General features: G+C 41.1%; 1 protein-coding gene and 1 non-coding gene across 2 annotated transcripts in view; both read left to right on the forward strand.

The window, feature by feature from the left end:
* The first annotated feature begins 3,660 nt into the window (after positions 1–3,660).
* LOC114085116 (U4 spliceosomal RNA) lies at positions 3,661–3,800 on the forward strand. The gene has a single exon (XR_003581405.1). It is a non-coding gene; the product is annotated as a U4 spliceosomal RNA (small nuclear RNA).
* Positions 3,801–12,074: 8,274 nt separating this feature from the next.
* The window catches only part of Map2k1 (mitogen-activated protein kinase kinase 1), a 76,599-nt gene continuing 63,973 nt past the window's right edge, over positions 12,075–24,700 (forward strand). Inside the window, exon 1 of the mRNA XM_027924176.3 lies at positions 12,075–12,601. Within this exon, the coding sequence (XP_027779977.1) occupies positions 12,522–12,601 (80 nt within the window). The 5' untranslated portion in view covers positions 12,075–12,521. The remainder of the gene's footprint in view (positions 12,602–24,700) is intronic.

The following is a 24,700-nucleotide window of genomic DNA, read 5'->3' on the forward strand; positions in this document are numbered from 1 at the left end:
CTTAAGAGTCTAAGTTGCTAAAGCTGGCTTAGAACTTGCAACCCTCCTGCCTCAGCCTCTTGAGTTGCTGGGATTATAGGTGTGTACCACTGTGCCCATACAGGATAGCTATTTTTTAAAAAATAATTATTTTATTATTTTATTTATTTTTATGTAGTGCTAAGGATTGAACCCAGTCCCTCACACATGCTAGGCAAGCATTCTGCCATGGAGCTACAGCCCAACCCAGGGACAACTATTTTAAACAGAGAGATCACATCATGTATTCTTTTTTTAATACATCCTCATATTAAATATTATTTTAATATAATATTGGATACATATAAAACATGTTTTCACATGTCATAATAAAAACTGTGAATCTAATATCCATTCTAAGAATTGGTCTATATGTTCCATATATGAGTTTATTTCCCATTCTCCTGAATCCTCCAGCTTACTGAGATCACTCCTATCTTGAATTTTATATTTACCATTCTTTTTAAAAATAGTTTTAGAGCTGGGCACGGTGGTGAACACCTGTAATCCCAGCATCTTGGGAAGCTAAGACAGGAGGATTGTGACTTCAAAGCCAGCCTCAGCAATGGCAAGGCACTAAGCAACTCTGTGAGACCCTGTCTCTAAATAAAATGCAAAATAGGGCTGGGGCTGTAGCTTAATAGTTGAGTGCCCCTGAGTTTAATCCCTGGTATCCCCACTACCCGAAAAAATAGTTTTAGCATATACATATGGGCCCAAAATATAAACAATTTTAATACGGTTTGGGGGCTTTATAAAAATTAAAACTATATGCAGTCTGTTGGGCTTGCTTGTCTTACTCTATATTTTGTTCTGTGATTCTTTCACATTGTTTCAGATAACTGTAGTTCAGAAAATTTTCACTGCTGTATACTATTCTATTTTTGAATCACTACAGTTTATTTAAGCATTCTCTCATTGAAGAACATTTGGAATGTTTCCAGTTGTTTTGCAACCATGAACAGTGTTACTTTTGAGCATTCTTTTTTTCCCTTGGTACTGGGGATTGAAACTAGCTGCTCTCTACCACTGAGCTAAATCCCCAGCCCTCCATAAAATTTTATTTTGGAACAGGATATCACAAAGTTTTCCAGGTTGGCCTGGAACTTGCCATCCTCCTACATCAGCTTCCCAAGATGGGTGGGACAATGTGTGCCACCATGCCTGATGTGTGTTTGTGTGTGTATAGACGCACACACATTCTTATACATGTAACATATGTTAATTAAAGGAGCAAAAACTTGAGAAAATAGGAGAGAATGATTTAAGTCACAAGCAGAAGGGATAGCCTTTGATTGGAGGGTGAATTACTTCACTCTTTTTTAAAATTTTTTAATACTTTTATTTATTTGTTTATTTTTATGTATTTTGTGCTGAAATCAAACCCAGTGTCTCACATAGGCTAGCCAAGCGTTTACCGCTGAGCCACAACCACAGCCCCTACTTGTCTCTTAATATGAAGGACAATAAGTTTAGATGCAGGTGTGATAGTTTTGTGATAGGAAGAGTCAAAGAAGATAAAACCAGGTCACTCCAGAGTTGAGGTTTTCTCAAGAAAGCACAATGAAAAATAAAAGAGACATGGACTTGAAGTTTTTGCAGAAAGCAACTTAACCACTGAACTGGATCTGAGCTGAATGGAGAAATGACTACGGAAGGAGACAGGGTTAAGGTGGAAACTTAACTGAATTTGAGCTCTGGATGGTGCTTGAGGTTTGATTCTAGGCAAGCACTCGAGCAAGTAAGCCAAAAAAAAAAAAAAAATACAATTGCAGATTGTAGACTGTCTTGGTGGCTCACACCTGCAATCCCAGCTCCTTGGGAGGCTGAGGTGGAAGGACAATTAGAGCACAGAAATTTGAATCAAGCTATGCAACATAATGAGACCCCATCTCTTAAAACAAACAAACAAACAAACAAAAAGGGTAGAGTGTTTAAATTTTTTTTTTTAGTTGTAGATGGACACAATATCTTTATTTTTTATTTACTTTTATGTGGTGCTGAGGATGGAAGCCAGGGCCTCACACGTGCGAGGTGAGTGCTCTACCACTGAGCCACAACTGCAGCCTAAAGGTTTAAATTTTGATACTGGAGACTGTACTGTTTTAGAATCATGCAAATGCCCAGGATTTCAGCTACAGTCTCTCTATTCTTCATAGTTCAAATACAGTTGATTTAACACTGATCATTTTCACTTTCACTGCCTGTGTCTCTCCCAAAATTTATTTATTTATTCGTCCCCCCACCTCCTTCCCTTCTTTCTCTCTTACTTTTTGTGATCCTGGGGATTAAACCCATGTCCTCATACATGCTAGGCAACTGCTCTACCTCTAAGTCTTATACCCAGCACCTTCCCAAGATTCCTGTAAGTTCACAGTGAGATGGGTTTTCATGATTATATGGGCCTCTGAGTTGCTCAATCTCACATCTTATTACTGTTCTAAAACATTCAACGTAGGCCTGTAGGCCCTTTATCCAATTTCAACAATAAAATTACTCCTGTAGTTTTCATGGGGAGAGAGTTACATGGTACTTGATCAAGACTGCTTCTATTTTTTTTTTTTTTTGGTACCAGGGATTGAACTCAGGGCCACTTAACCACTGAACCATATCCCCAGCCTTTTTTTTATATTTTATTTTAAGACAGGGTCTCACTAGGTTGCCTACAGCCTAAATTGCTGAGGCTGGCTTTGAACCTGAGATCCTCCTGCCTCAGCCTTTCCAGCCACTGGAATTATGTTCCACCATGCGGCCTGCTGTACCTGGCTAAAGCCTTCATCCTAATGTTACCTTCCCTATTTTTCTCCTTCCTTCCCATGTCTTCTGTTGTGTAGACCATGTTCCCCAGTTTTCTTAAGCTTGAAGCTGGCTAACACCCTCAGGTTGAACTAAGAAGCAATGTAAACAGGTGCTTACCAACTTAAAGGACTTATTAAAATACAGTATTCTTCCCAACTAGAATATTTCACTTCCACAGAGGACTTTAATGCCATATATTAAAGCAGTAAATTGTTCTCATCTCCATCCAAATACAATGTGATCCAACTGAAATGGTTGTGTTGTTTTGAGAAGGGATCTGGCTATGTTGCTCTGCTGGATCTCCCAGCTCAGGAGATCCTTCTGCCTCAGCCTCTGAGTAGGTACAGGCATGTACCACCATGCTTGGCTCATCCAACTATAATTTGATGGAAAAGAAGGGTAATAAGAAAGCATTCCCACTGGGCATAGTGGCATACACCTGTGATCCCAGGAGGTCAGGAAGCTGAGGCAGGAGGATCACAAGGTCAAAGTCAGCCTCAGAAACTTAGTGAGGCCCTAAGCAACTTAGCAAGATGCTGTCTCAAAATTAAAAAAAAAAAAAAAAAAGCACTCAACTATGCAGCATAAGAAGACCAGCACCGTTTGATTTCATGTCTCACTTTTTAAATTACTTATACTATATCCTCAATAGTAATAGTAAGTTATTTTGCAATTCTGAAAAATATTTGAAAAAAAAAAACTTTAGGTTTTTATAAACTCTCACAATTTTGAAATGTCTTTTGTTCAAATGTTTGAAAAGAACATTCTTACCAGGTGAGGGAGCTGGGGAGCTATCCCTAAGCATTTTCACAAGGAAGGAGTATTACTAAAGATTTAAAGGTTAGCTTTGCACAGAGGCAGTATTGTAGCCTATGAAATTTATCTGAGGTATGATTATTGCTATTGAAAACTTTTCCCAATACTATGCTATGACAACTTGAAATATAGTCAGCCTAGGCAATTTTTTACAGTCTCTATGGAGACTGATTAAAACAAAACAAAACAGGTGCAATGGTCAGTTCTTCCCTGTAATCTCAACAACTGGGGAGGCTGAGGCAGGAGGATGACAAGTTGAGGCCAGCCTCAGCAATTTAGTGAGGCCCTAAGCATCTTAGTGAGACCCTGTCTCAAACTAAAAAAACAAAACAGACTGGGGATGCAGCTCAGTAGTAAAGTACCCCTGGGTTAAATCTCTAATATTTAAAAAAAAAAAATTGTTCTTTAAAGAAAACGAAGAGGCAAACTAATAGGCAAGAAAAGAATCATTGCAAATATATGCCTGACAAAGAACTTGTATCTGGAGAATATAAGAATTCTTATAACACCATAATAGACAAAAAATTTAAAATGGCAAAAAAATTCTAAACATTCACTTTGCCAAAGAAGATATCTGTATGTCAAACAAGCACAAAAATAGTCTGAATATCATTAGTCAGTAAGGACATATAAATTAAACTACAACGAGACACAACTACACAAAGTTTAAAGTTTAAAAAGACTGATCCTACCAAATATTGACAAGGATGTAGAACAAATGGAACTCTCCTTGGGTACTGATAGGAATGTAACAGAGTTTAAACACTTAAGAAAATAGTTTGGAAGTTTCTTAAAAAGTTAAACATATAACTACTATATGACCCAGGCTTTTACTCTTAAGTTACCTATATAAAAGAAATGATTTGTACACAGATAAAGACTTGTACCAGATGTCTATAGCACTTCTGTTTGTAATATCCAAAAAAGCAGGTGTTGGGGAACCCAAATATCTATCAAAAGGTAACAAGGGCTGGGGTTCTGGTTCAGTGGTAGAGTGCTTGCCTAGCATGTGTGAAGCACTGGGTTCCATTCTCAGCACAACATAAAAATAAAATAAAATAAATAAAGGTATTGTGTCCATCTACAACTAAAAAATTTTTTAAAAAGAGTAATAAATTGTGATATATCCATAAAACGACATAGTATTTGCAATCAGTGAGTCAACTGATATATACAACAACATGGGTGAATCTTTTTTTTTTAAAGTACCACAAAGGTACTTTTTTAAAAAATTATTTTTTAGTTGTAATTCGACAGAATACCTTTTATTTTGTTTATTTTTATATGGTGCTGAGGATCGAACTCAGGGCCTCTCACATGCTAAATGAGCACTCTACCACTGAGCCCCAACCCCAGCCCCAACATAGGTGAATCTTAAAAGTGCAAGTGAAAGAAGTCAGACCCCCCCAAAAAAAATCCAAAGGGGGGATATATTTAACAATTCCATTTACATAAAATTCTACAAAATGCAAACTATAGTGGGAGAAGGGACAGATGAGAAAGAGTTTCAAGACGGGCATATAAGGACACTATTGGGGATAATTGATACGTTCATTATACTAATTGTCATGATGGTTTATTTGCGTATGTCAAAACTATTCAAAATGTACACTTTAGGGCTGGGATGTAGCTCAATTATAGTTTATAGCAAGGCCATAGATTCAATCCCCAAGATAAAAAAAAATATATTTATTTGGGGTTGGGAGGTTGGGGTTGTAGTTCAGTGGTAGAGCATTTGTCAAGCACATGTGAGGCACTGGGTTCAATCCTCAGCACCACATAAAAATAAATAAAATAAAGGTATTGAGTCCATCTACAACCAAAAAAAATTTTTTTATAAATACCCTGGCTTCTTGTTGTTTTGAATAAAGTAAGATAAAGTAATATATGTAACTAGACAGAAAAATAAAATACAAAAAAAGGTATATAAAATGAAAAGAAAAAGATCCTCTTCCCACTTAGCAAGTCTTTCTTTCAAAGAAACCAATATCAACAAATTGTTATAGTTTCCCAAAGGAAAAAGATACATTGATTTGTGTTTACATTTTATTTTTATGAAACAAATGCTGAAACAAACATCCCCATTGCACATCTGTGATTATTTTTCTAAATAAAGTCCTAAATTTGAACTATAAGCATGATGGATATTACATGAAATTACTTTCTAAAAAAAGAGTTTTACAGGGGCTGGAGAAGTAGCTCAATGGTAAAGGACGTGCTTAGCATGTACAAGGCCCTGCCTGGATTCAATCACTAGCAACATCAAGAGAGAGAAAGAGACAGAAGCGGGGGGAGATATTTTAGGAATTAAATTTGAATGATATTTAGGTTTGTCAATTTCTAAATTTGGCCTCAAATTTATAAAGCTTAAAAGAATTATAAAGTATGATAAATTCAAATCTACTGAATTTATATAAAATATGGTATGATATCAGTTGAAATTGAAGGTATTAAAACTGGAGGAAGGGCTGAGGATGTGGCTCAAGCGGTAGCGCGCTAGCCTGGCATGCGTGCAGCCCGGGTTCGATCCTCAGCACCACATACAAACAAAGATGTTGTGTCCGCTGAAAACTGGAAAATAAATATTAAAAATTCTCAAAAAAAAACTGGAGGAAAGGAAAAATAATCTTTGTTATTTATGATATTATAAGATATTTAGTGTCATTTTTTTTTCCCCTCAGTACTGGGGATCAAACCTAGGGCCTTGCACATGCTAGGCAAGCACTCTACCACTGAGCTAAATCCAAAGTCTTTCTAATTTTTTATTTTGAGGTAGGGTCTTGCTAAGTTGCCCAGGAAGACCTTGAATTTTTGATCCTCCTGCTTTAGATTCCTTGGTAGCTGGAATTACAGGTCTGAACTATCACCAGCACCTGCTTTAGTGTCTTTATAATTGAAAATATCACCACCAAACAAATCCACTTTATGACTGTCTAACAAAATTAATTTTACCTATCTACTATTTGGCAACATAACAGACTTTATTTTCTTGCTAAGTTCCCAGGATGGTCTCAAACTCATGGGCTCAAGTGATCCTCCCACCTTGGTTTCCTGAGTGCTGGTCCTACTGAATCCAGCTAAAAGATCACAGGGACTCAGAAGATATCCCTCTTTTACCTCTCACTAGCTGTGTGACCTTGGAGGACACCATCATACCCTGAGAGGCTGTTTTCACAATTATAAAGTGAGCTGATTGGGCACCAGGACCTCTATAATCTAGTTCTAAAATTCAAAAATGAACTCAGTCTCCCACTGTCCAAGTGCAAAAGCCTCATATCAGATGTCAGTCTAGGATCTAGTTACAAAGGTCTACCTATTCAGAGAAAGCATAGAAAGGAGCGAAGGTAAATAGCCTTATGGTTCAGCAGTAATCTAATGACAAAACATAATACTTTATATTTTATGAGGCTGTACAATTACAACAACCTGGCACATTGTGGAGAAGAGATTCCTTGCTCCCTGGGAGTATATAAAACTACAAAACACAAAGATGTACCGGTAATTATAGTTTATAATACCTTAAAATACATATAAACCCAGGACTATGTGTCATACATGTTTCATTATTGCAAACAAAATTCTTTTCAGGCAAATTCTCAGGTCTCTATAAGTTGATCTGCCTCTGAGCAAGAACAAATTATAGAAAGATGTATAATCAGACTTTCTGATGACTCTGCCTGTGTAAGTCCCATATTATCTGATCACAGCTTCAGATCACTAAAGCTCAAGTGGTCACTTATTTTAAATTTCTTGCCTGTAATCTTCACAATATACCTGACAGGAGAAGGATGCTGCAGGAATTTTCCATTGAGTAAAGAAATCATTAAGAAGAAGAATATTTATTTATTTTGGGGGCAGGGCACTGGGGATTGAACTCAGAGGTGCTTTAGGACTGAGCTATATTGAAAGCTCTTTTTATTTTTTAATTTTAATACAGAATCTCACTATACTGCTTAGGACATAGCTAAATTGCTGAGGCTAGCCTAGAATTATTGATATCTCCTGTCTCAGCTTCCAAGGTCGCTGGGATTACAGGCATGCACTACTGCACCTAGCAAGAGGAATTTAGAAAAGATCAATGACAACAAGCATTTAAATGAATGCCTTAGGAAAGAAAATTGAGATTTGTTTAATCTTACACCAGATTGAGAATAAGAATATCCGGGATCTGGATCCTAGACTGACTCCAAAGGAAGTCAGACTTCCTTCTCCATAGCTACTCTCTAGGAAACTGGTGGGTCCCAAGTGTATCTTCTTTCACTGTGCTACCCAAGGGTAAAAATCAAAATAACGCAGTACTACATCTGTTAAGCCAGGGTGAAGTACCTACCCCCACCCTCCAAAAGCATAGGTGTTGGATCTCACATCCTGTCTGGTTTAAGCCACATCCTTAGATAGCACCTAAAATTGCATCATCCTCCACCTTGTGGAGGCATCTTTTCCTTTAAATGAACAGCAAGTCACCATTAAAAGTGGTTCCCAAAATAACCCAGTGGTTTCATTGCCATCGGAATATCTGACATCAAGACTGAGGAAGCGGATGCATCTCCTCCAAGGGGGAGGGACCGTGGTGTTAACCTTCACACTTGACTCTACTCAGTTACTCAACAGGAACAGCTGCCAAACCCAGGAACTTAAAAATCCAGACAATGGGTTACATTCCTCACCTCCTAATTATTTAAAAAATTTAATAAATAGCTTCACATGAACAGAATGAGTTTTAGGCAAAGGGAACTAAAGATAGTAAAAACATTTGATCATCTGATAGGGGCTGGGGACATAGCTCAGTTGGTAGGGTACTTGCCTTGCATGCACAAGGCCCTGGGTTCAATCTCAAACACCAAAAAAAAAAAAAAAAAAAATTGATAAAGAGCCAGAACCAGAACTCTCTCATTAGAGTGTAGGAACATGTGGTAGTAAAGATTAAAAACCAAAAAAAAGGGCGGGGGGGAAGGTGGAACTTTTCATATGGAATAACTTCTGTTTGCAATACTCAGAAGTATTTTAGTTTTGAATTTCCCCACTGAACTTTTCATAGCATGAGAATAAAAGAATCTTAATTTGTAAGGGGACAAATATGGACTTGCCTCTAAAATAAAACTCATAAACTGATTATATAAAAAAACTGATTCTATAATACCAACTGTATTCAATACAGTTGCAGATGAACACAGGAGTCATATAACCAGATTATCATTGAGTAGTATATCATGAATGGTTTTTATTACCTTTTTTTTTTTTTTGGTACTGAGGATTGAACTTGGGGGCACATAACCACTGAGCCACATCCCCACCGCCCCCCCCCCCCTTTTTTTGTATTTTATTTAGAGACAGGATCTTGCTGAGTTGTTTAGGGCCACACTAAGTTGCTGAGGCCAGCTTTGAACTTTCGATCCTCTGGCCTCTGCCTTCTGAGCCCCTAGGATTGTAGGTGTGCACCACCGCGACTAGCAGTTTTTATTACCTTTTAAGTTCTTTTTTTTTTTTTTTTTGAGAGAGAGAGAGAGAGAGAGAGAATTTTTTAATATATATATATTTTTTAGTTTTTCGGTGGACACAACATCTTTGTTTGTATGTGGTACTGAGGATCGAACCAGGCCACACGCATGCCAGGCGAGCGCGCTACCGCTTGAGCCACATCCCCAGCCCCCTTTTAAGTTCTTTTCTGGCTCTCCCCTCCCACATAAGCTGATACTAATATTTTAAAAACACAACATTTGAAATGAAAATTATAAAATACTTAGAAGACACAAAGCGTTTGAGAAAGGCCTATATTATTCTCTCAATGTAAAAAACAAAACAGAATAAAACTATATTTGGGTCAATTCGCCTACTTTTTAGGACTAAAAAAAAAAATGTACAGTGGCACATGCCCATGATTCCAGCAATTTGAGAGGCTCAGGCTGTAAGATGTTAAGTTGCAGGTCAGTCTGGGCAACTTAACAAGACTCTGTCTCAAAATAAAAACTAAAAAGGGCTGGAGATGTATATAGCTCAGTGGTTCAGTGTCACTGGGTTTAATCCCCAGTAACACCAAAAAGTAAAAACAAATGTTTTTTAGTTTGATCCTGAGTATCACACACAAAAAATTTTTTTTCCAAAGAATTTCCCTTTTTCTAGAAATTGTTTTACTAAAGGATACCACACAGACAGAAAAGTGCATGGATTGTAATGGGACCAGTGCCCTTGAAAGTCATTTCCTTTCACCTTCCTGTTGCACCCGCCTAGAAAATAAGTACTACACCAACTTCTATCACCAGAGATGAGTTTTGCCAGTTTTGAACTTTGCATAAAAAAGTAGTATTACTAGGGCGCAGTGGTATCTGCCTGTAATCCCAGTGGCTCAGGAGGCTGAGGCAGGAGGATGGCAAGTTCAAAGCCAGCCTCAGCAACTTATAGAGGCCTTAAGCAACTCAGTGAGACCCTGTCTCTAAATAGAATATTAAAAAGGGCTGGGGACGTGGGTTAGTGGTTAAGCCCTTCTGGGTTCAATTCCCAGTCCCCCCGCCCCAAAAAAAAGTATCACTTTCTTGTGGCAAAAACTAAAAGTTACACTGATATCTCCAATTCAAATATAACAGTTTTCTGACTTGTATTTGGTCAGGGGTGGTTACAGGGGATTTAACCCAGAGGTGCTTAACCACTGTGTCACATCCCCAAACCCTTTTATATTTTGAATTTTGAAACAGGGTCTTGTTAAGTTGGTTGGGGCCTTGTTAAGTTGCTAAGGGTGGCACTGAACCTGTGATTCTCCTGTCTTAGCCTCAGGAGTTTCTGGGATTACAGTCTTGCACCATGGCATCTGGCTGTATTTAATTCTCCCACAGTGAGAAAACTGGCTCCATCATGCTTGATATTTATCTAGTTATTTGATCAATCATAATGATGTAACAAATCTCCCATCTAAAGCTGCCAGGCCTCCCCAGCTTGATTGCCTTGCTCTTCCCATTTGGGCTCTAGGGCTAGAATACCAGTGTAGAGCGGCTTCCCTAAACATGCAAGCCCTCTTCACCTTCTCAGATTTCTATAGCCTCCTTACCTGCCAGGTGGCTGACACTTGGCTTTGGACTTCCACGCGCACATCTTACTTTGTTGTGTTTTTTCTTTTGTTTTGTTTTTGATACCAGGGATTGAACCCAGGGGGCTTAACCACTGAGCCACATCCCAAATAACACCCCCCCCCCCCCCCCGCCGCGTGGTACCGGGGATTGAACTCAGGGACACTCGACCACTAAGCCACATCCCCAGCCCTATTTTGTATTTTATTTAGAGACAGGGTCTCACTGAGTGGCTTAGTGCCTCACTTTTGCTGAGGCTGGCTTTGAACTCGCCATCCTCCTACCTCAGCCTCCCGAGCAGTTGGGATTACAGGCTTGTTCCACCGCATCAAGCCCCAGCCTTTAAAAAATATTATATTTAGATACAGAGTTTTGCTGAGTTGCTAAGTGCCTTGCTAAATTGCTGAGGCTAGCTTTGAACTCGCGATCCACCTGACTCCCGAGCGCTGGGATTACAGGCGGGCATCCTCGCACCGGCCTTATTTTGTTCTGCACCTAATGTCCCTCCCGCACCCCACCCTTCCATACTGGGGATTGAACCCAGGATTGCACTACCAGTGAGCTCCATCTCCAGCATCACCCCCTGCCTTTTTTTGAGATAAGGTCTAAGTTTACCAGGCTGGCCTCAAACTTGCCATCTTCCTGCAGTAGCTTCACGAGTTGTTGCGATTACAGGCGTGCACCATCATGTCAGGATTTTTAAATTATTTATTTATGAGACAGGGGTTTGCTAAGTTGTTGAGGCTAGCCTGGAACTTTCAATCCTCCTACCTCAGCCTCCCAAGTCCCGGCCTGATAGTTTTTTCAGGCTTTAAAAATTATCAATTTGCTCTCAAAAAAGGTTGCATTGATTTACTATCATCAGCAATGCGTACCCACCTTTCTATACTCGGTAGTATTACAACAGGAAAATCTCTCTCTCTCTCCCCCCCCCCCCCCCCCCCCCAGTTCGGCGCAAGGTGTGTCTCCATTAGTTTTATTTTTTTCTACGTCGCCCCTCTTGATAAGAGAATAGGTTCTTTTCCTTATTTTGTAATTTCGTCTCCATCAAGATAACTTTTTCCGAGGGAGGAGAGGATCCCCAGGCTCTCAGAGGAGGACGCACGCAGTACCTGGCCCTGAAGATCCCACGCACAGCTGGAAGCAGGAGTCTGGACACTAAACCTCTTTTCCAGTGGGTCTATCTGGGTGCCTCCAGGCAGCAGAGGGCGCCGTGGAGCCTGAGTCGCCACGGCTCTCAGGCGGGCGCACCGCGCCCCCGTGACGTATTTCCGCGTCATCTGCCGTCGTTATTTGCTTCCATTGGCCGTCGGCGAGGCAATGGGGCGGAGCCATTTTGGGGTGAAGACAGCGCCGCAGCCAGGGTGGGGGCGAGGCTTCCCCCTTCCCCGCCCCTCCCCCGCCCTCCAGTCCCTCCGAGGGACGGCTGCGCGGAGCTCTTAGGAGCGCGGTGGCGCCTGCACTTTCCCGGGCCAGGGCTGGAGCAAGGTTCTGCTGCCCGCGCGGCGGGGCTGCCCGAGCCGGAGGGACCCGCTGACTGAAGGAGAGAGGGAGGGAATCCCAGCTTGCCGAGCGCACGCAGCCCGCTCCGCGCCGCGGGGCAGCCCTTCAGCTTCTAGCGCGCGGATTCCGGGAGGGTGGGGTGGGGGTCCCCTGAGACCGCCGCTGGCCCCTAGGCATTGACGGGACCGCGCAGGAAGCGCCCTCCAAGTCAGTCCTCGGGCCCGCGGCTCCGACTTGCTCCCGCGCAGCGGGCGCCGGCTAGAGCAGAGGGAGGAAGCGAGAGGGGCCACCTTCCCCTCGGAGTTGGAAGCTCCTTCCCGGTACAAAATGCCTAAAAAGAAGCCGACGCCCATCCAGCTGAACCCGGCCCCCGACGGCTCGGCGGTTAACGGGACCAGCTCCGCGGAGTAAGTCCGGGGTGGGCGGCGAGCGCGGGGGCCGGGCTGGGGAGGCCCGGCCGGGGCGCTCGAGCGCCAGTCGAGCGTGCACTGCGCGCCGGGCTCTGCTCGGGTTGGTCACGTAGGGCTCGGACTGGAAGGGGGCGAGGAACTCCCCGCCGCCGAGGTATCGGTGACTAAGCACTGATTGCGCGCCTGACTCAGACCAGTGAGTGGACCCAGCGAGTCTCGACTTTCCCCCTTTTCAGTCGTCTTGGCCACTGACCAGTCTTCTCCCAAGAAAATGAAAGCTAGCACACCGCCCCTAGCCTCCCGCTGCTGTTTTCTAAATAGATTCTCTGGGATTCTGGCCTGTAACGGGACGAGGAGGCAAATGTCTTGGAAAAAATTAAGGGCACATCTGTGCCTTTGAGACCGGCTTAGGGTAAGGGTATTGAGTTGGGATCAGCTTCCCTATCTTTACCTTCGTGCCTGACACCTGTGGGTCCTTGTAGCCGGTGGGCCGCATGGCCAGCGGGGGCGTGTGTATACAGACTTCTATGTGACTTTTCCCTTGCTGACTCTGGGGACTCCCAGTCCCTGGCCTTCTTCCTGGCAACTCTCTTGCTAAAAGGAAGCGGTTTTCTTCTTTATCTGACCATTCATTAATAAACATCCCCTAACCAGTGACTCCCCAGGCTTTCCTTACTTGACCATGGGGTCTGAACTCCTGACGTGAATACCATGACCATGGAAACCACATGCAAGGTTGCTCAGTCGCTGTTTCCAGTGGCTCACTTATTTCATGGGGATTTCTCAGTTCTCTCAACTCTTTTTTTTTTTTTTTAATAGTTGTAGATGGACAGAATGCCTTTATTTTATTGCTTATTTTTATGTGGTGCTGAGGATCGAACCCAGTGCCTCATGCATGCTAGGCAAGCATTCTGCCACTGAGCTACAGCCCCAGCCCTGCTCTCTCAACTCTTTTTGGGTCCTGAGTAAAGAACGTGACCATGTGAGGGAGAGATGCCTATCTAGCTGGAGACATAACCAGAAAAGATAAGGGTCCTAACCTTTTACCTTTATCCTTGCTGATGAAATGAATAGAGTAGGTATGGACTTTCTGCCCTTTGGTGATTTCTGTAGCCTCCCTTCCTCTCCCTAGAGGGACTCTGTTGGCTTGATGACTCTGTCCTTACCTGTAATGGTCACAAGGGCAATAGGTGGTAGATTTCTGTGAATTCTGCTAGGTTTTTCAGACTTGCTCCCAGTAGACCCCCCCCCCCCCACCACCCTTTAAGGCTCTTTTAGTACTGGAGTTGCTGTTTTACATGATATTGACTTGTACATATGGATGGATTGCATTGGAAACTATCCTTCAGTTTTAGTGTACAGTATTTTGTGCCCTTAAAACAGAGAGAAAGCCCCCAGGGCAGGGGGTTCCTCAGTAATCCTCACCGTTTTCTGGACAAGTTTTAATTTTTAGTAGAGGATTGAATCCAGAGGTACTCTACCACTGAGCTACATCTGCAACCCTTTTTACTTTTTTTTTTTTTTTAACCTTTGTTTTTGTTCATTTATTTTTATATGGTACTAAGGATTGAACCCAGTGCTTCAACCATGCTGGGTGAGTGATGAACCCCAGTCCCCCCTTTTTGCTTTTTCTTTCTTTCTTTCTTTTTTTTTTTTAGAGAGAGAGAGAGAATTTTTAATATTTATTTTTTAGTTTTCGGCGGACACAACATCTTTGTTTGTATGTGGTGCTGAGGATCGAACCTGGGCCGCACGCATGCCAGGCGAGCGCGCTACCGCTTGAGCCACATCCCCAGCCCTTTGCTTTTTATTTCAAGGTAGATTTTCACTAAGTTTCCAGGCTGATCTCAAATTTAACAATCCCCTAGCCTCAGCTCCTGAGTTGCTGGATTTCATGCATTGCCACCACACCCAGCTCAGGACAAGTTTTGACTCAGTGGGTTCTGGGGAACTGATCATCCTTTTCCTCTTTGATTTAGAGGTGGATATTGAGTGGAAGTACGTGTTATTATTTTGTTGTCTCCACAGCTGTATTCTTGCAAGGGGAAGAAATTACATGAAAAGGATACAAAGAGGATAAGAAAAAACTACCTTGAAGTTGGGAGGAGAAAAATTTGGGTGGGACTGGGAGGTTCTAAATAGTGGTTAGAAGGTTGGGCTCTGGAGTCAGACTGGATTTGAAGTCTGACTCTGGTTACTTGTGGTGGTTTTATGACCTGAGACAAGTGTCTTAGTAGTCTCTCTGAGGCTTAGGTTTATTTTTTTTTTCATCCATATTAATGAGGTTAATGATAGAACCTACTTAGGATAGTTGTGAGGATTAAATGAGCTTGTATGTAGTAAACCTTCCAAAAATGATGCCTTTGTTATTGGTAAGTATTGAGAAGACTGAAAGACATTGGAAGGTAATTTCCATTCACGGTGGTGGATCTGTAAGTTAGGGTGCTTCTGTACAAACAACCCTCCTTAGGTTAGTTTCCATGGCATCTGCATGTACCTCCATGACTCCTTGTTGTTACAATAGGAGGCATCTTTGTGTAGGCTGCTGATATAAACAGGGACCCCTTTTTCCTAGCACTAAAGAGGAGGAAAGCTGTGTACTTCTTCACCTTTTCCCTCTGATAGTATTTCTCAGGCAAAGCTTCCCCTATCTTGGGTTGCCAGTAGAAAGAACTCTGTTGTGCTCATCGTTTCTGTGATTAGGTCCTGGCACAACTTTAAAATGATCAGATAATGTGAATTAATGAAGGAAAAAAAATCCATTGCTAGTGAAGAACTCTTGGTAACAAATTGTCAAAATTGCTTTACCCCATTCAGAGATGAAGCTGGTTATATGGATCCTAAATTTTATGCAAGTTTTGGGGATCCTCAAAAAGAATGCAAACATATCCTTCTTTTGCAAATTCTACAAAAATATGTGAGCATATTTCTAGGATCTGAAGTGTTAAATGCAATAAGTTAGAAATAAGATCATATTATTCCCTCTTTGTAAAAAATGTTTTTCTGGTTCCATCATAAAATAAAATTTATACTCCTTATATTGGGCTATAGGACCCTGAGTGAGCTGCCTGCCTCAAATCTCATTAGCCACGTTTCTTGCCCTTCCTTTCTTTCTCTACATTGGTCCTCTTTCACTTCCTTCATGGGAAGGTTTGTGCTCCCTCTTGGCTTTTGTACATGCTCTTCCCCTTTTTTGTGAATATTTATTTTTTAGTTGTAGGTGGACACAATATACCTTTATTTTGTTTTTATGTGGTACTGAGGATTGAACCCAGGGCCTCATGCATGCCAGGCAAGTGCTCTACCACTGAGCCACAACCCCAGCCCTGCTCTTCCCTTTTCCTAGAATGAATAATCTTTCCCTCTTTCCTAACTGGAGAGGAAGCAGTTATCACCTCTCAGCTTAAATATCTAAATGTCATTTCCTCAGAGATGCTCACAGCCTACCTCATCTAAAGTATATTCTTCTTTGTTGTCACCTGATTTTTTTGAGGCTTAATTATTGTCTATTTTTTTTTTAACTGGGGATTGTTAATATCCACCTTTCTTGTACACCATAAACTTTAAGCATAGAACTTACCAGTTTTGATTCACTACTCTGTAAGTAGCCCTTGAAATAGTACCTGGCGTGTGATAGATGTGCATGTTTTTTTTTTGAAGATTTTTTTGAGAGAGAGAGAGAGAGAGAGAATTTTTTAATATTTCTTTTTTAGTATTTGGCGGACACAACATCTTTGTTTGTATGTGGTGCTGGGGATCGAACCCGGGCCGCACGCATGCCAGGCGAGCGCGCTACCACTTGAGCCACATCTCCAGCCCCAGATGTGCATGTTTGTTGGACGAATCAAATCAACAAAATTTCGGACATTTATGCAATGTGTTTAATACATCTTTTCATGCCCTTTAATTTTTCCTTTTATTTTCCCCTTTTGTCTCATCCTCCTTCCCATTTCCTTTTTTTCTCCCACATACTCTCTTACCTACTTTAGGGTGTTTAATCTGTGGCTTTATAATTCTACTTATGTGCTTGGTTGTATTTTTATCTGTATTAAATTATGGCTTTATATCTCCTCCTCCCCCCCTTGTTTTGTTGCCCTTGGGAAGTAGAGGGTATTATTTTCTGTGTTTCTGTACTTGGGGTACTAAATACTATTGTCCTGTAAATCGACATCAGACAATATAGACTACATTATGTTGAGGTAACAACCAACAACAAAACCTTAGAAGGTGAACACACTTTCAGGTTAGTGAAAGGCTCTGTCTATGGGACCCAGGGTGATGGAGGCACTATCTCTGAAATGTGCTTACATGGGAAGGAAATTTTGTGAGCCCCATTCAGGTTTTTAAAGTTTTTGTCCAGTAGTGGCACATATCACTTTTGCTCCATTTTGTTGACCAAAGCAAATCACTTGGCCATGCTGACCTTCAAAGTGGGCAGGGATCTTCTTCAAAGGAGACAGGGAATATTTGAACCTGATTCAATGACCAATAACCATTTCCAAAGTTTTATATCTATTTTTTTTTTTTTTTTTGAGCAAATACCTTGTGTGTTTGTTTTGTGTTTTTGCAGTACTAGGGATTGAACCCAATTGTGCTCTACCAGTCCTTTTCATTTTTTAGTTTGAGTCAGAGTCTCACTATGTTGCTAAGGTTGACTTGGAACTTGAGAATCTCCTGAGTTGCTGGGATTACAGGCATGTGCCACTAGGCTTGGCTCAAATGCCATGTTTTTGAACTCTATTCATGATGCTATGTGTGTATCTAGGTCGTTATTTCTCTTGGTTGCAGAACAGGCAATTATGTGCATGTACCACATTTTACTTGTTCTCCTAGAGTGAGACTGAGGCATTGTTGTTTCCAACCACTGCTGCCTTAAACAGTGCTTCCATGACCTTCCTTAAACACAGATCCTTTTGGATCCTTGTGAGAGTTCACTGTGGAATGTACTCAAAAGTGGGATCACTGGGTCTTAGGGTAGTTTGTCTCTCCTTCCAGGATGAGGCATGGTTTGTTTTTGGTGCTGGGGATTGAATCCAGCGCCTTGTGCATGCTAAGGAGGGCTTTCCTGCTGAGCTGCATCATCAGCTTAAGGCACATTCTTAGCTCTTTAAAACTACACTTTTTGGGACTGGGATTGCAACACAGGGATAGAATGCTTGCACAGCATGCTCAAGGTCCTGGGTTTGATCCCCAGCATTGCAAAACAAACAAAACCTAACACTTTTAATCTCCCTGAGGAGAAGCCTGAACTCTGAACAGACATTTCAGTAGTTGGGCAGGGAACCTCCCAAGACCTGACCTTTTTTTTTCCAAATGCAAGTCCTTTGTACTTCCTGATTCTTAGTTTCCTTATCTATGAAATGGGGATGATAAGAATGTACCATGTTGATCTACAGGTCCTACCTGTCAGGTTCTTTGTTTTCTTTCATTGTCCCTTTTCTCTATATTCCAGCACTGATGTTGCACAGCATATAAGTGTTTATCCACTCCACCACCCCCCCCCCCCCCATGAGGGCTTCATAATAAGGTTGAGGCTTTGCTTCATTCCTTGTTCAGTATGTTATAGAACAGTATCTGGCACATAGTTGGTTCTTTTTTTTTTTTAAATGGTGCAGGGGTTTGAACTCAGGGCCTTGTACATGCAAGGCAAGCACTTTACCAACTGAGCTATATCCCCAGCCCATAGTTGGTACTTGATAAACACCTGATTAAGTGGTTGGACAGTTTCTTCCTGGAAGGAGTACTGTGCAGAGGAAGATAGTGTATGAAAATGTGCTTCGAAGGCCTCAAGATGCTGAATAAACTTAGGAGGGCTCATTGCTTAGCTTTGGTGGCATCTGTGATTTTGGATTTTGAACTATTTGTATGTAACCTTGAAATACTCAAACTTAATTATTGCATTCAGAGCATAGTTCACAGCATCAGCAATTCTGCCTCATTTATAAGGAACACACATCTGTTAGAGTGTGAAGGCCCTTGAGGAAGGGGACAGAAACGTTGAGACAAGTGGATGTGCTTTTGATGGGGGGGCCTCTTATAGCCTTTTCTGAGATGTGCGCCAGGATAACTAGGCGCTTTTAAAATGGGTTTACACTGATTTCATAGTTTTGAATGTGGATGCTTCTATTGGCTCTTTGAGGTAATAATTACTTCAGGTGAAAAGTAATGTCAGATTCTGTTGACTCTGTGTCCTTGGGAAGAATGTTTCTGCTGTCATAGCAGATACAGAAGTGGAAAAGACATTCATAAAGATGACTTAGCCCGTGGCAAGGAGATGTGTGGGGCTCTTGTTTGAACATAAACACAAAATTCCACTCCTGCTTATCAATGCTCCTTTGAAAGAAAAGGAGATGACATTAGAGTAGAGTGACTGCCATACTATCCAGTTTGATTTTCCTCTTTCCCAGCTCACCTACTGTGATCCACACCAAGTGACACAAAGTGATCCCTTTACTGTCCTGGCCTCCCCCCAGCACACTCTAGCACCCTGCTTCTTATCTTGTCTGGTCTTTCTCACACTTCCTTTATCTGAAACACCCTGCTTCATGTTATTAAATTACTGAATGATTTTTTTTTTTTTTTGTAGTGCTAGTGATTGAATCCAGGACCTCATGAATGCTAGGCAAGCACTCTACCACTGAACTGTTATCTCCAGCCCAATTTTTTTTTTTTTTTGTGGTGCTGGGGATCAAACCCAGGGACTCGAACATGCTGAGGATGTGCTCTACCACTGAGCTTATCCCCATCCACTACTCTTTTGCATGATTTTATTTTTGCTTTATATTTGCCATCAGACTTAAGCAGCAGCTGCTCCTGCTGCTTCTTCATTGTTGTCATCTTTTTACTGGGGATTGAACACAGATGCTTTACCACTGAGCTGTATCCCCAGCCCTTTTTATTTATTTATTTTAATTTTGAGATGTGGTCTCACTAAGTTGCTTAGGATCTTGCTAAATTGCTGAGGCTGACCTCCTACTTTGGCCTCCCAAGTTGCTGGGATTACAGGCATCTGCTACTGTGCCTGACAACTTTAGCTTTTTTGAGGGCAGGGACCAAGACACTGCATTGCTGTTTCCCTAGCCTCTAGCATGGTGCCTGGGATAAATACTACCCATCTTTCAAGATCTAGCATGAATAAATGCTAGCCATATCTCAAGATCTAGTATAAAGTATATCTCCTATATAGGTACCTAGAGGTACTCTACTACTGAGTTATACCCCCCCCTTTTTTTTTTAAGATAGGCTCTCAATTTGAGGCTGGCCTTGAACTCATGATCCTCCTGTTTCAGCTTCCAGAGTTGCTGGGGGATTACATGTGTGTGCCACTGTGCCCAGCTTCTTTTTTGGTACTGGGGATTGAACCCAGGGGCTCTTCATCACCAGGCTACATTCCCAGTCCGTTTGATTTTTCATTTTGATACAGGGTCTCACTAAATTGTTGAGGCTGGCCTGGTTCTGGTGATCCTCTTGTGATCCCAAGTGACTGGGATTATAGGTGAACTCCACTGCGCACAGGCCAAAAATATCAGGCATTTTAGTGAATCACACATTTTAGTACTTATTACATTACCACATATAATTTCTTACTTATTAAGTGTACCTTATGTATATCTTCCCCCCTTAATTATTAGGGAGGATACCTGTTTGAACACCTGGATCTATTGCATTGCTGATACAGCACGTAATTATTGGTAGAGTTGAGAAAATCAAGCCTGGCATGGTAGTGAGCACTTGTAATCCCGGCTGCTCAGGAGGCTGAGGCGTGCTCATGAGTTTGAGACCAGCCTGGCAACATAGTGAGGACTACCCCCCACCCCCTCATCTAAAAACAAAAAAATCAAACAGTGTTTAAATACAACAACAAAACCTCCTGACTACCTTTCCCCTTTATATGTGATAGTTATTTCCTCCACATCCACATGAAGTACAGGTCAAGAAGTGGTGAATCTTTTTGACATGTTGAGAAAATGAGTCCAGAGAACCCACAGGCTGAGAAGAGGAAGAGGGGGGCCTGAGAAGAAAGCTTAGGGTCCCAGTTTTGTTTCTGTTGTTCCTTTCCAAAAACTTCCAGTTTTGTAGTGGTTTCTTACTGCTACTTGATTTGTATTTTTCCTTCATGTCCAGTGCCCTGGTTTTGTTGTCCAAAATCCCAGAAGACCTATTTAGAGGCTCACATACCTGTTTGCTAATTTAACTCGTCCCAGGATGAATGGCATTTTGTTTTAAAACAGGTGTTCTTTGAATCCTAGTGTAGAACCAACTGCTGAAAATGCTGATTCTGCCTTAAGATTGCTCTGTGTAGTTCCCATGGGCATCCTGCTTTGATGTCAGAGTGGGAGTCAGGTTAATAAGAGGTTATAGGGTGCTGATGAAAAAGTAGAAAAGGGTAGAGTGACCTCTGCCCTCCCCACTTCTTTGAATAAATTACAACTCTAGAAATTTTGGATGTATAAACACCTTTTAAAGAAATTATATTCTCTAGTTTAATTTTTGATTATTCTACTATATGCATTTTTATTTAAGTAGTTAAGATTACTTAATGAACACCTCCCTCCTTTTTTTTTTTTTTAACTTGGGCATAATCTTCATATTTGTCCTTTTGGTTGGCTAAGCAAATGGCATTTTATTGGTGTTTTATGTAATTCCCAGATTTTTATTATTTGACGATATTTTTATGTTTTTGAACCAATTTGTTTTATTTTCCTTTCAGATGAATTCACTTACCAAATCAGAGCTAGTGCATTGTGCTACCACTGTTGTCACATATTAATAGAATATGTTCTGAAAAATAGATTAAAACTTTTTCTGTGTGTGTGGTACTGAGGATTGAACCCAGGGGTGCTCTATCACTGAGCTACACTCAGCCCTTTTTGAAACAGTGTCTTGCTAAATTGCCTAGTCTGGCCCCAAATGTGAGATCCTCTTGCTTCAGGCTCCCTGAGTGACTGGGATTACAGGTGTGGGCCATCAAGCCTGGCTGAACCAATTCATAATATATATTTCAACTATTTCCTCAAGCCTCAGGACTTTCTACTTTTTTTTTTTGGTGGTGCTGGGGATTTGAACCCAGGGCCTTGTGTATGCAAGGCAAGCACTCTACCAACTGAGCTATATCCCTAACCAGGACTTTTTTTTAAGGCTAGTATTTTGGCAAATTTAATAGGTGCTATAAGGCCTCCTTTAAAACCAGTATCCTTTCCTTTAATTGTTGGTTATATTTTTGAAATGGCATTATCTTCAGTGTTTCATCATTTCAGTTTAAACTAATATTTATTGAATGCTTACTGAACGTAAGTCACTATGCTGGGAGCTGCCAGTAGGTGACTCAGAGATGAGTAAGAGTATCTTTGCTTCCAAAGATCTCTTTTTTTTTTTTAATATTTATTTTTTTAAGTTTTAGATGGACACAATATCTTTATTTTACATTTATGTGGTGCTGAGGATTGAACGCAGTGCCTTGTGCATGCTAGGTGAGCACTCTACCACTGAGCCACAACCTCAGCCCCCAAAGATCTTAAAATCTAATATGGGAGGGGAGGAGGCTATCACTCGGGCACCAGAAAAGGGAACAAATGGCTGCAGAGGAAGAAAAGTGCCCCAAAAGAGGAGGTACAAAGAATGCACTGTTGAAACTCATTCAGAGGAGGGAGAACACCATCCAGCAGGGAGCTTAGGAGAGCTCCCTTCACGGTGGAGATGACATTTGAACTGGGTCTTGGAGGATGGCTAGGATTTCCATGGGAATGGGGAAGGGGGCGTGGCAGGAAGAGACTGCAGGATGAGCAGCTTCGCATAAGTGGGAATGCTTGGGATGTGTGCAGGAGTAATTTAGTGTGAGGGGTGCATCGGTGCAAGTTGCAAAAGATGAAGCTGGAGAGGTAGGTTGGAACTGTTCTGTGCTACAAGGCTGAACATTTTGAAAAGTCGCATGCAAACTTCTGGCCATTTTTAATGTGCTTTGTAACTAAAGTTTTATAATTTTGTGTGGTTACTGCATTGTCCCATTGTGTTTAATGTTATATTAAGAAGGAATATTTTTTTTAGTCTCCAAAAGCATGTCTTTTGTGTGGACTAGCCTACATTTCATTAGCATTTAGACATCTGTCATCTCTTTGCAACTAGATGGAGTATATGGCTTCCTTTTATTTTAGTTTCTTCCAAAAAATTCTTGTGTGTCCTGAGTTAGTATTTCAAGTATTTAACATTTATTTATTTACTTTGGTACTGGGGATTGAACCCTGGGGCACTCTACCACTGAGCTACACCCTAGTCTTTTTTTTTTTTTTTTTGAGACAGAGTATTGCTAAATTGCTGACGCTGACCTTGAACTTGTGATCTCCTTCCTTTGCCTCCAAAGTCACTGGGATTACAGGCATGGGCCACCATGCCTGACTTTAAGCACTTAACACTTCGATACTGTTGTGATTGAACATTTTAAAATTTGTGTTTTTCATCATGATTAAACTGAATTTTACTTCTTTGTATCCTATAGTTTAAGTTCACTTATATGATCATTTTTTTTGCTTAAAAGTATGTGCATTTCTCAATTTACTGTTGTTATCTGTAAAACATAACTTTTTCTTTTCAACAGTCTCATCTTTTCTTGCTCTCAGGGGCAGTTCTTGTGTCTCGGGAACACTCAAGTATAATGAGGTTTCACAAGAACCTTCTGGGCCAGGGATCTTTATATTCTTTCCAAGGAGCCATGAAAATAGGAAGCAGCTGCCCAGTTTTGTAGAAGCAGACCCTGTTAGGGCTGAATGGGACATTAGCCCTTTGCCTTCATTTGAGAGATGAGGAAACTAGAGCCAGGGAGGGGAAGGAACTTGTTAAAGAGTTCTTATTGCTGGAGTGGCGGTTGAACTTTTATCCAGCTAATTTTCATAAGGTGTATATATTACATGTTTTCATTTGGGACACTTAATGGTTTGAAAATTTTCCAAGTTTCCCCAGTAATGAATTTTGGTTACTTCAGCCAGTATTCTTTTTTTTTTTTTAATTGTTTTTTGTTTTGTTTTCAAGCGATAATTGAACTCTGGAAAAGTTACCCCTCTGTATCCCTACTCTCCTAGGTAGTTGAGGGAAAAAAGAATAAGGAAATGGGGGAAGGAAAGGGTATTTTAGTCCTTGATCCTTAGTAGGAGGGCCTATTTTTAAGCTTCATAATGTCAGTTTTAAAAGCAGTGGTTTTCAAAATAACCATAGACGAAAATCCCCTTGAAATGAATGCCTTTCTGGAATTGACCTATTTTGAATTTAACTGCTAGCAAGAAGGGTTCAGAATCTCAAATGTTCTTAAATGCATTTGCTTTTCATAGAAAGTGGAACAACTGAGTGATTAATCCACCTGGGTTTCAGATAAAGGTCAGATCTTTTTTTTTTTTGCTACTGGGGATTGAACCCAGGGGTGCTTCTGAGCCACATCCCCAACAGGGTCTTGCTAAGTTGCTGAGGTGGCATTGAACGTGTGATCCTCTTGCCTCAGCCTCCCGAGTCACTTATAATTCATAAGTATGCACCAGCAAGTCAGGTTAAGTCTTGAAATCTGGGGAGTTGTAGGGAGAAGACATGGCTAATTAGCCAATCATTGTTGTCTTCATAGATTTGTCTGGATTCAGCTTAACTATTTTTTTTAATTGAATTGTAACTGATATATCAGGTTAGTTTTAAAAAATTAGATCACTCAAGGCCTTGGGTTTGATCTCCAGCCCAAAACATGTGTGCGTACACACACACAGACACCCAGCAGATCCTCACCTTATTTGAGAGTGTAGAGTCAAAATTATTTGCTGTTGCATTATCCTTTGTTAAACAGTCCTTCAAAAAAGTCCTTGTTGGGGGAGGCCTCAGAAGTTAACAAGAATTTCAAGCTAACTGTAAAACTTTTGTGTAATGGTTTACTTAAATCCAGATTGAAATCCTACCAAATTGCCAGCCTGTCTTTCAGCTTTTCTCTTCCTCTAAGGGTTTGTGGAATGGTGGAGAAACAGGAAGAAGAGAGCCACTTAACATTCCAGTAATTATTAGTATAATAGAAATTTTATCCTGCTTATCTTAGGCACTCATTTGAATCCACTGAGAAAACTTGGTCATTGG

This window comes from Marmota flaviventris, chromosome 2 (assembly GCF_047511675.1).
Source record: "Marmota flaviventris isolate mMarFla1 chromosome 2, mMarFla1.hap1, whole genome shotgun sequence".
Classification (NCBI taxonomy): Eukaryota; Metazoa; Chordata; class Mammalia; order Rodentia; family Sciuridae; genus Marmota; species Marmota flaviventris.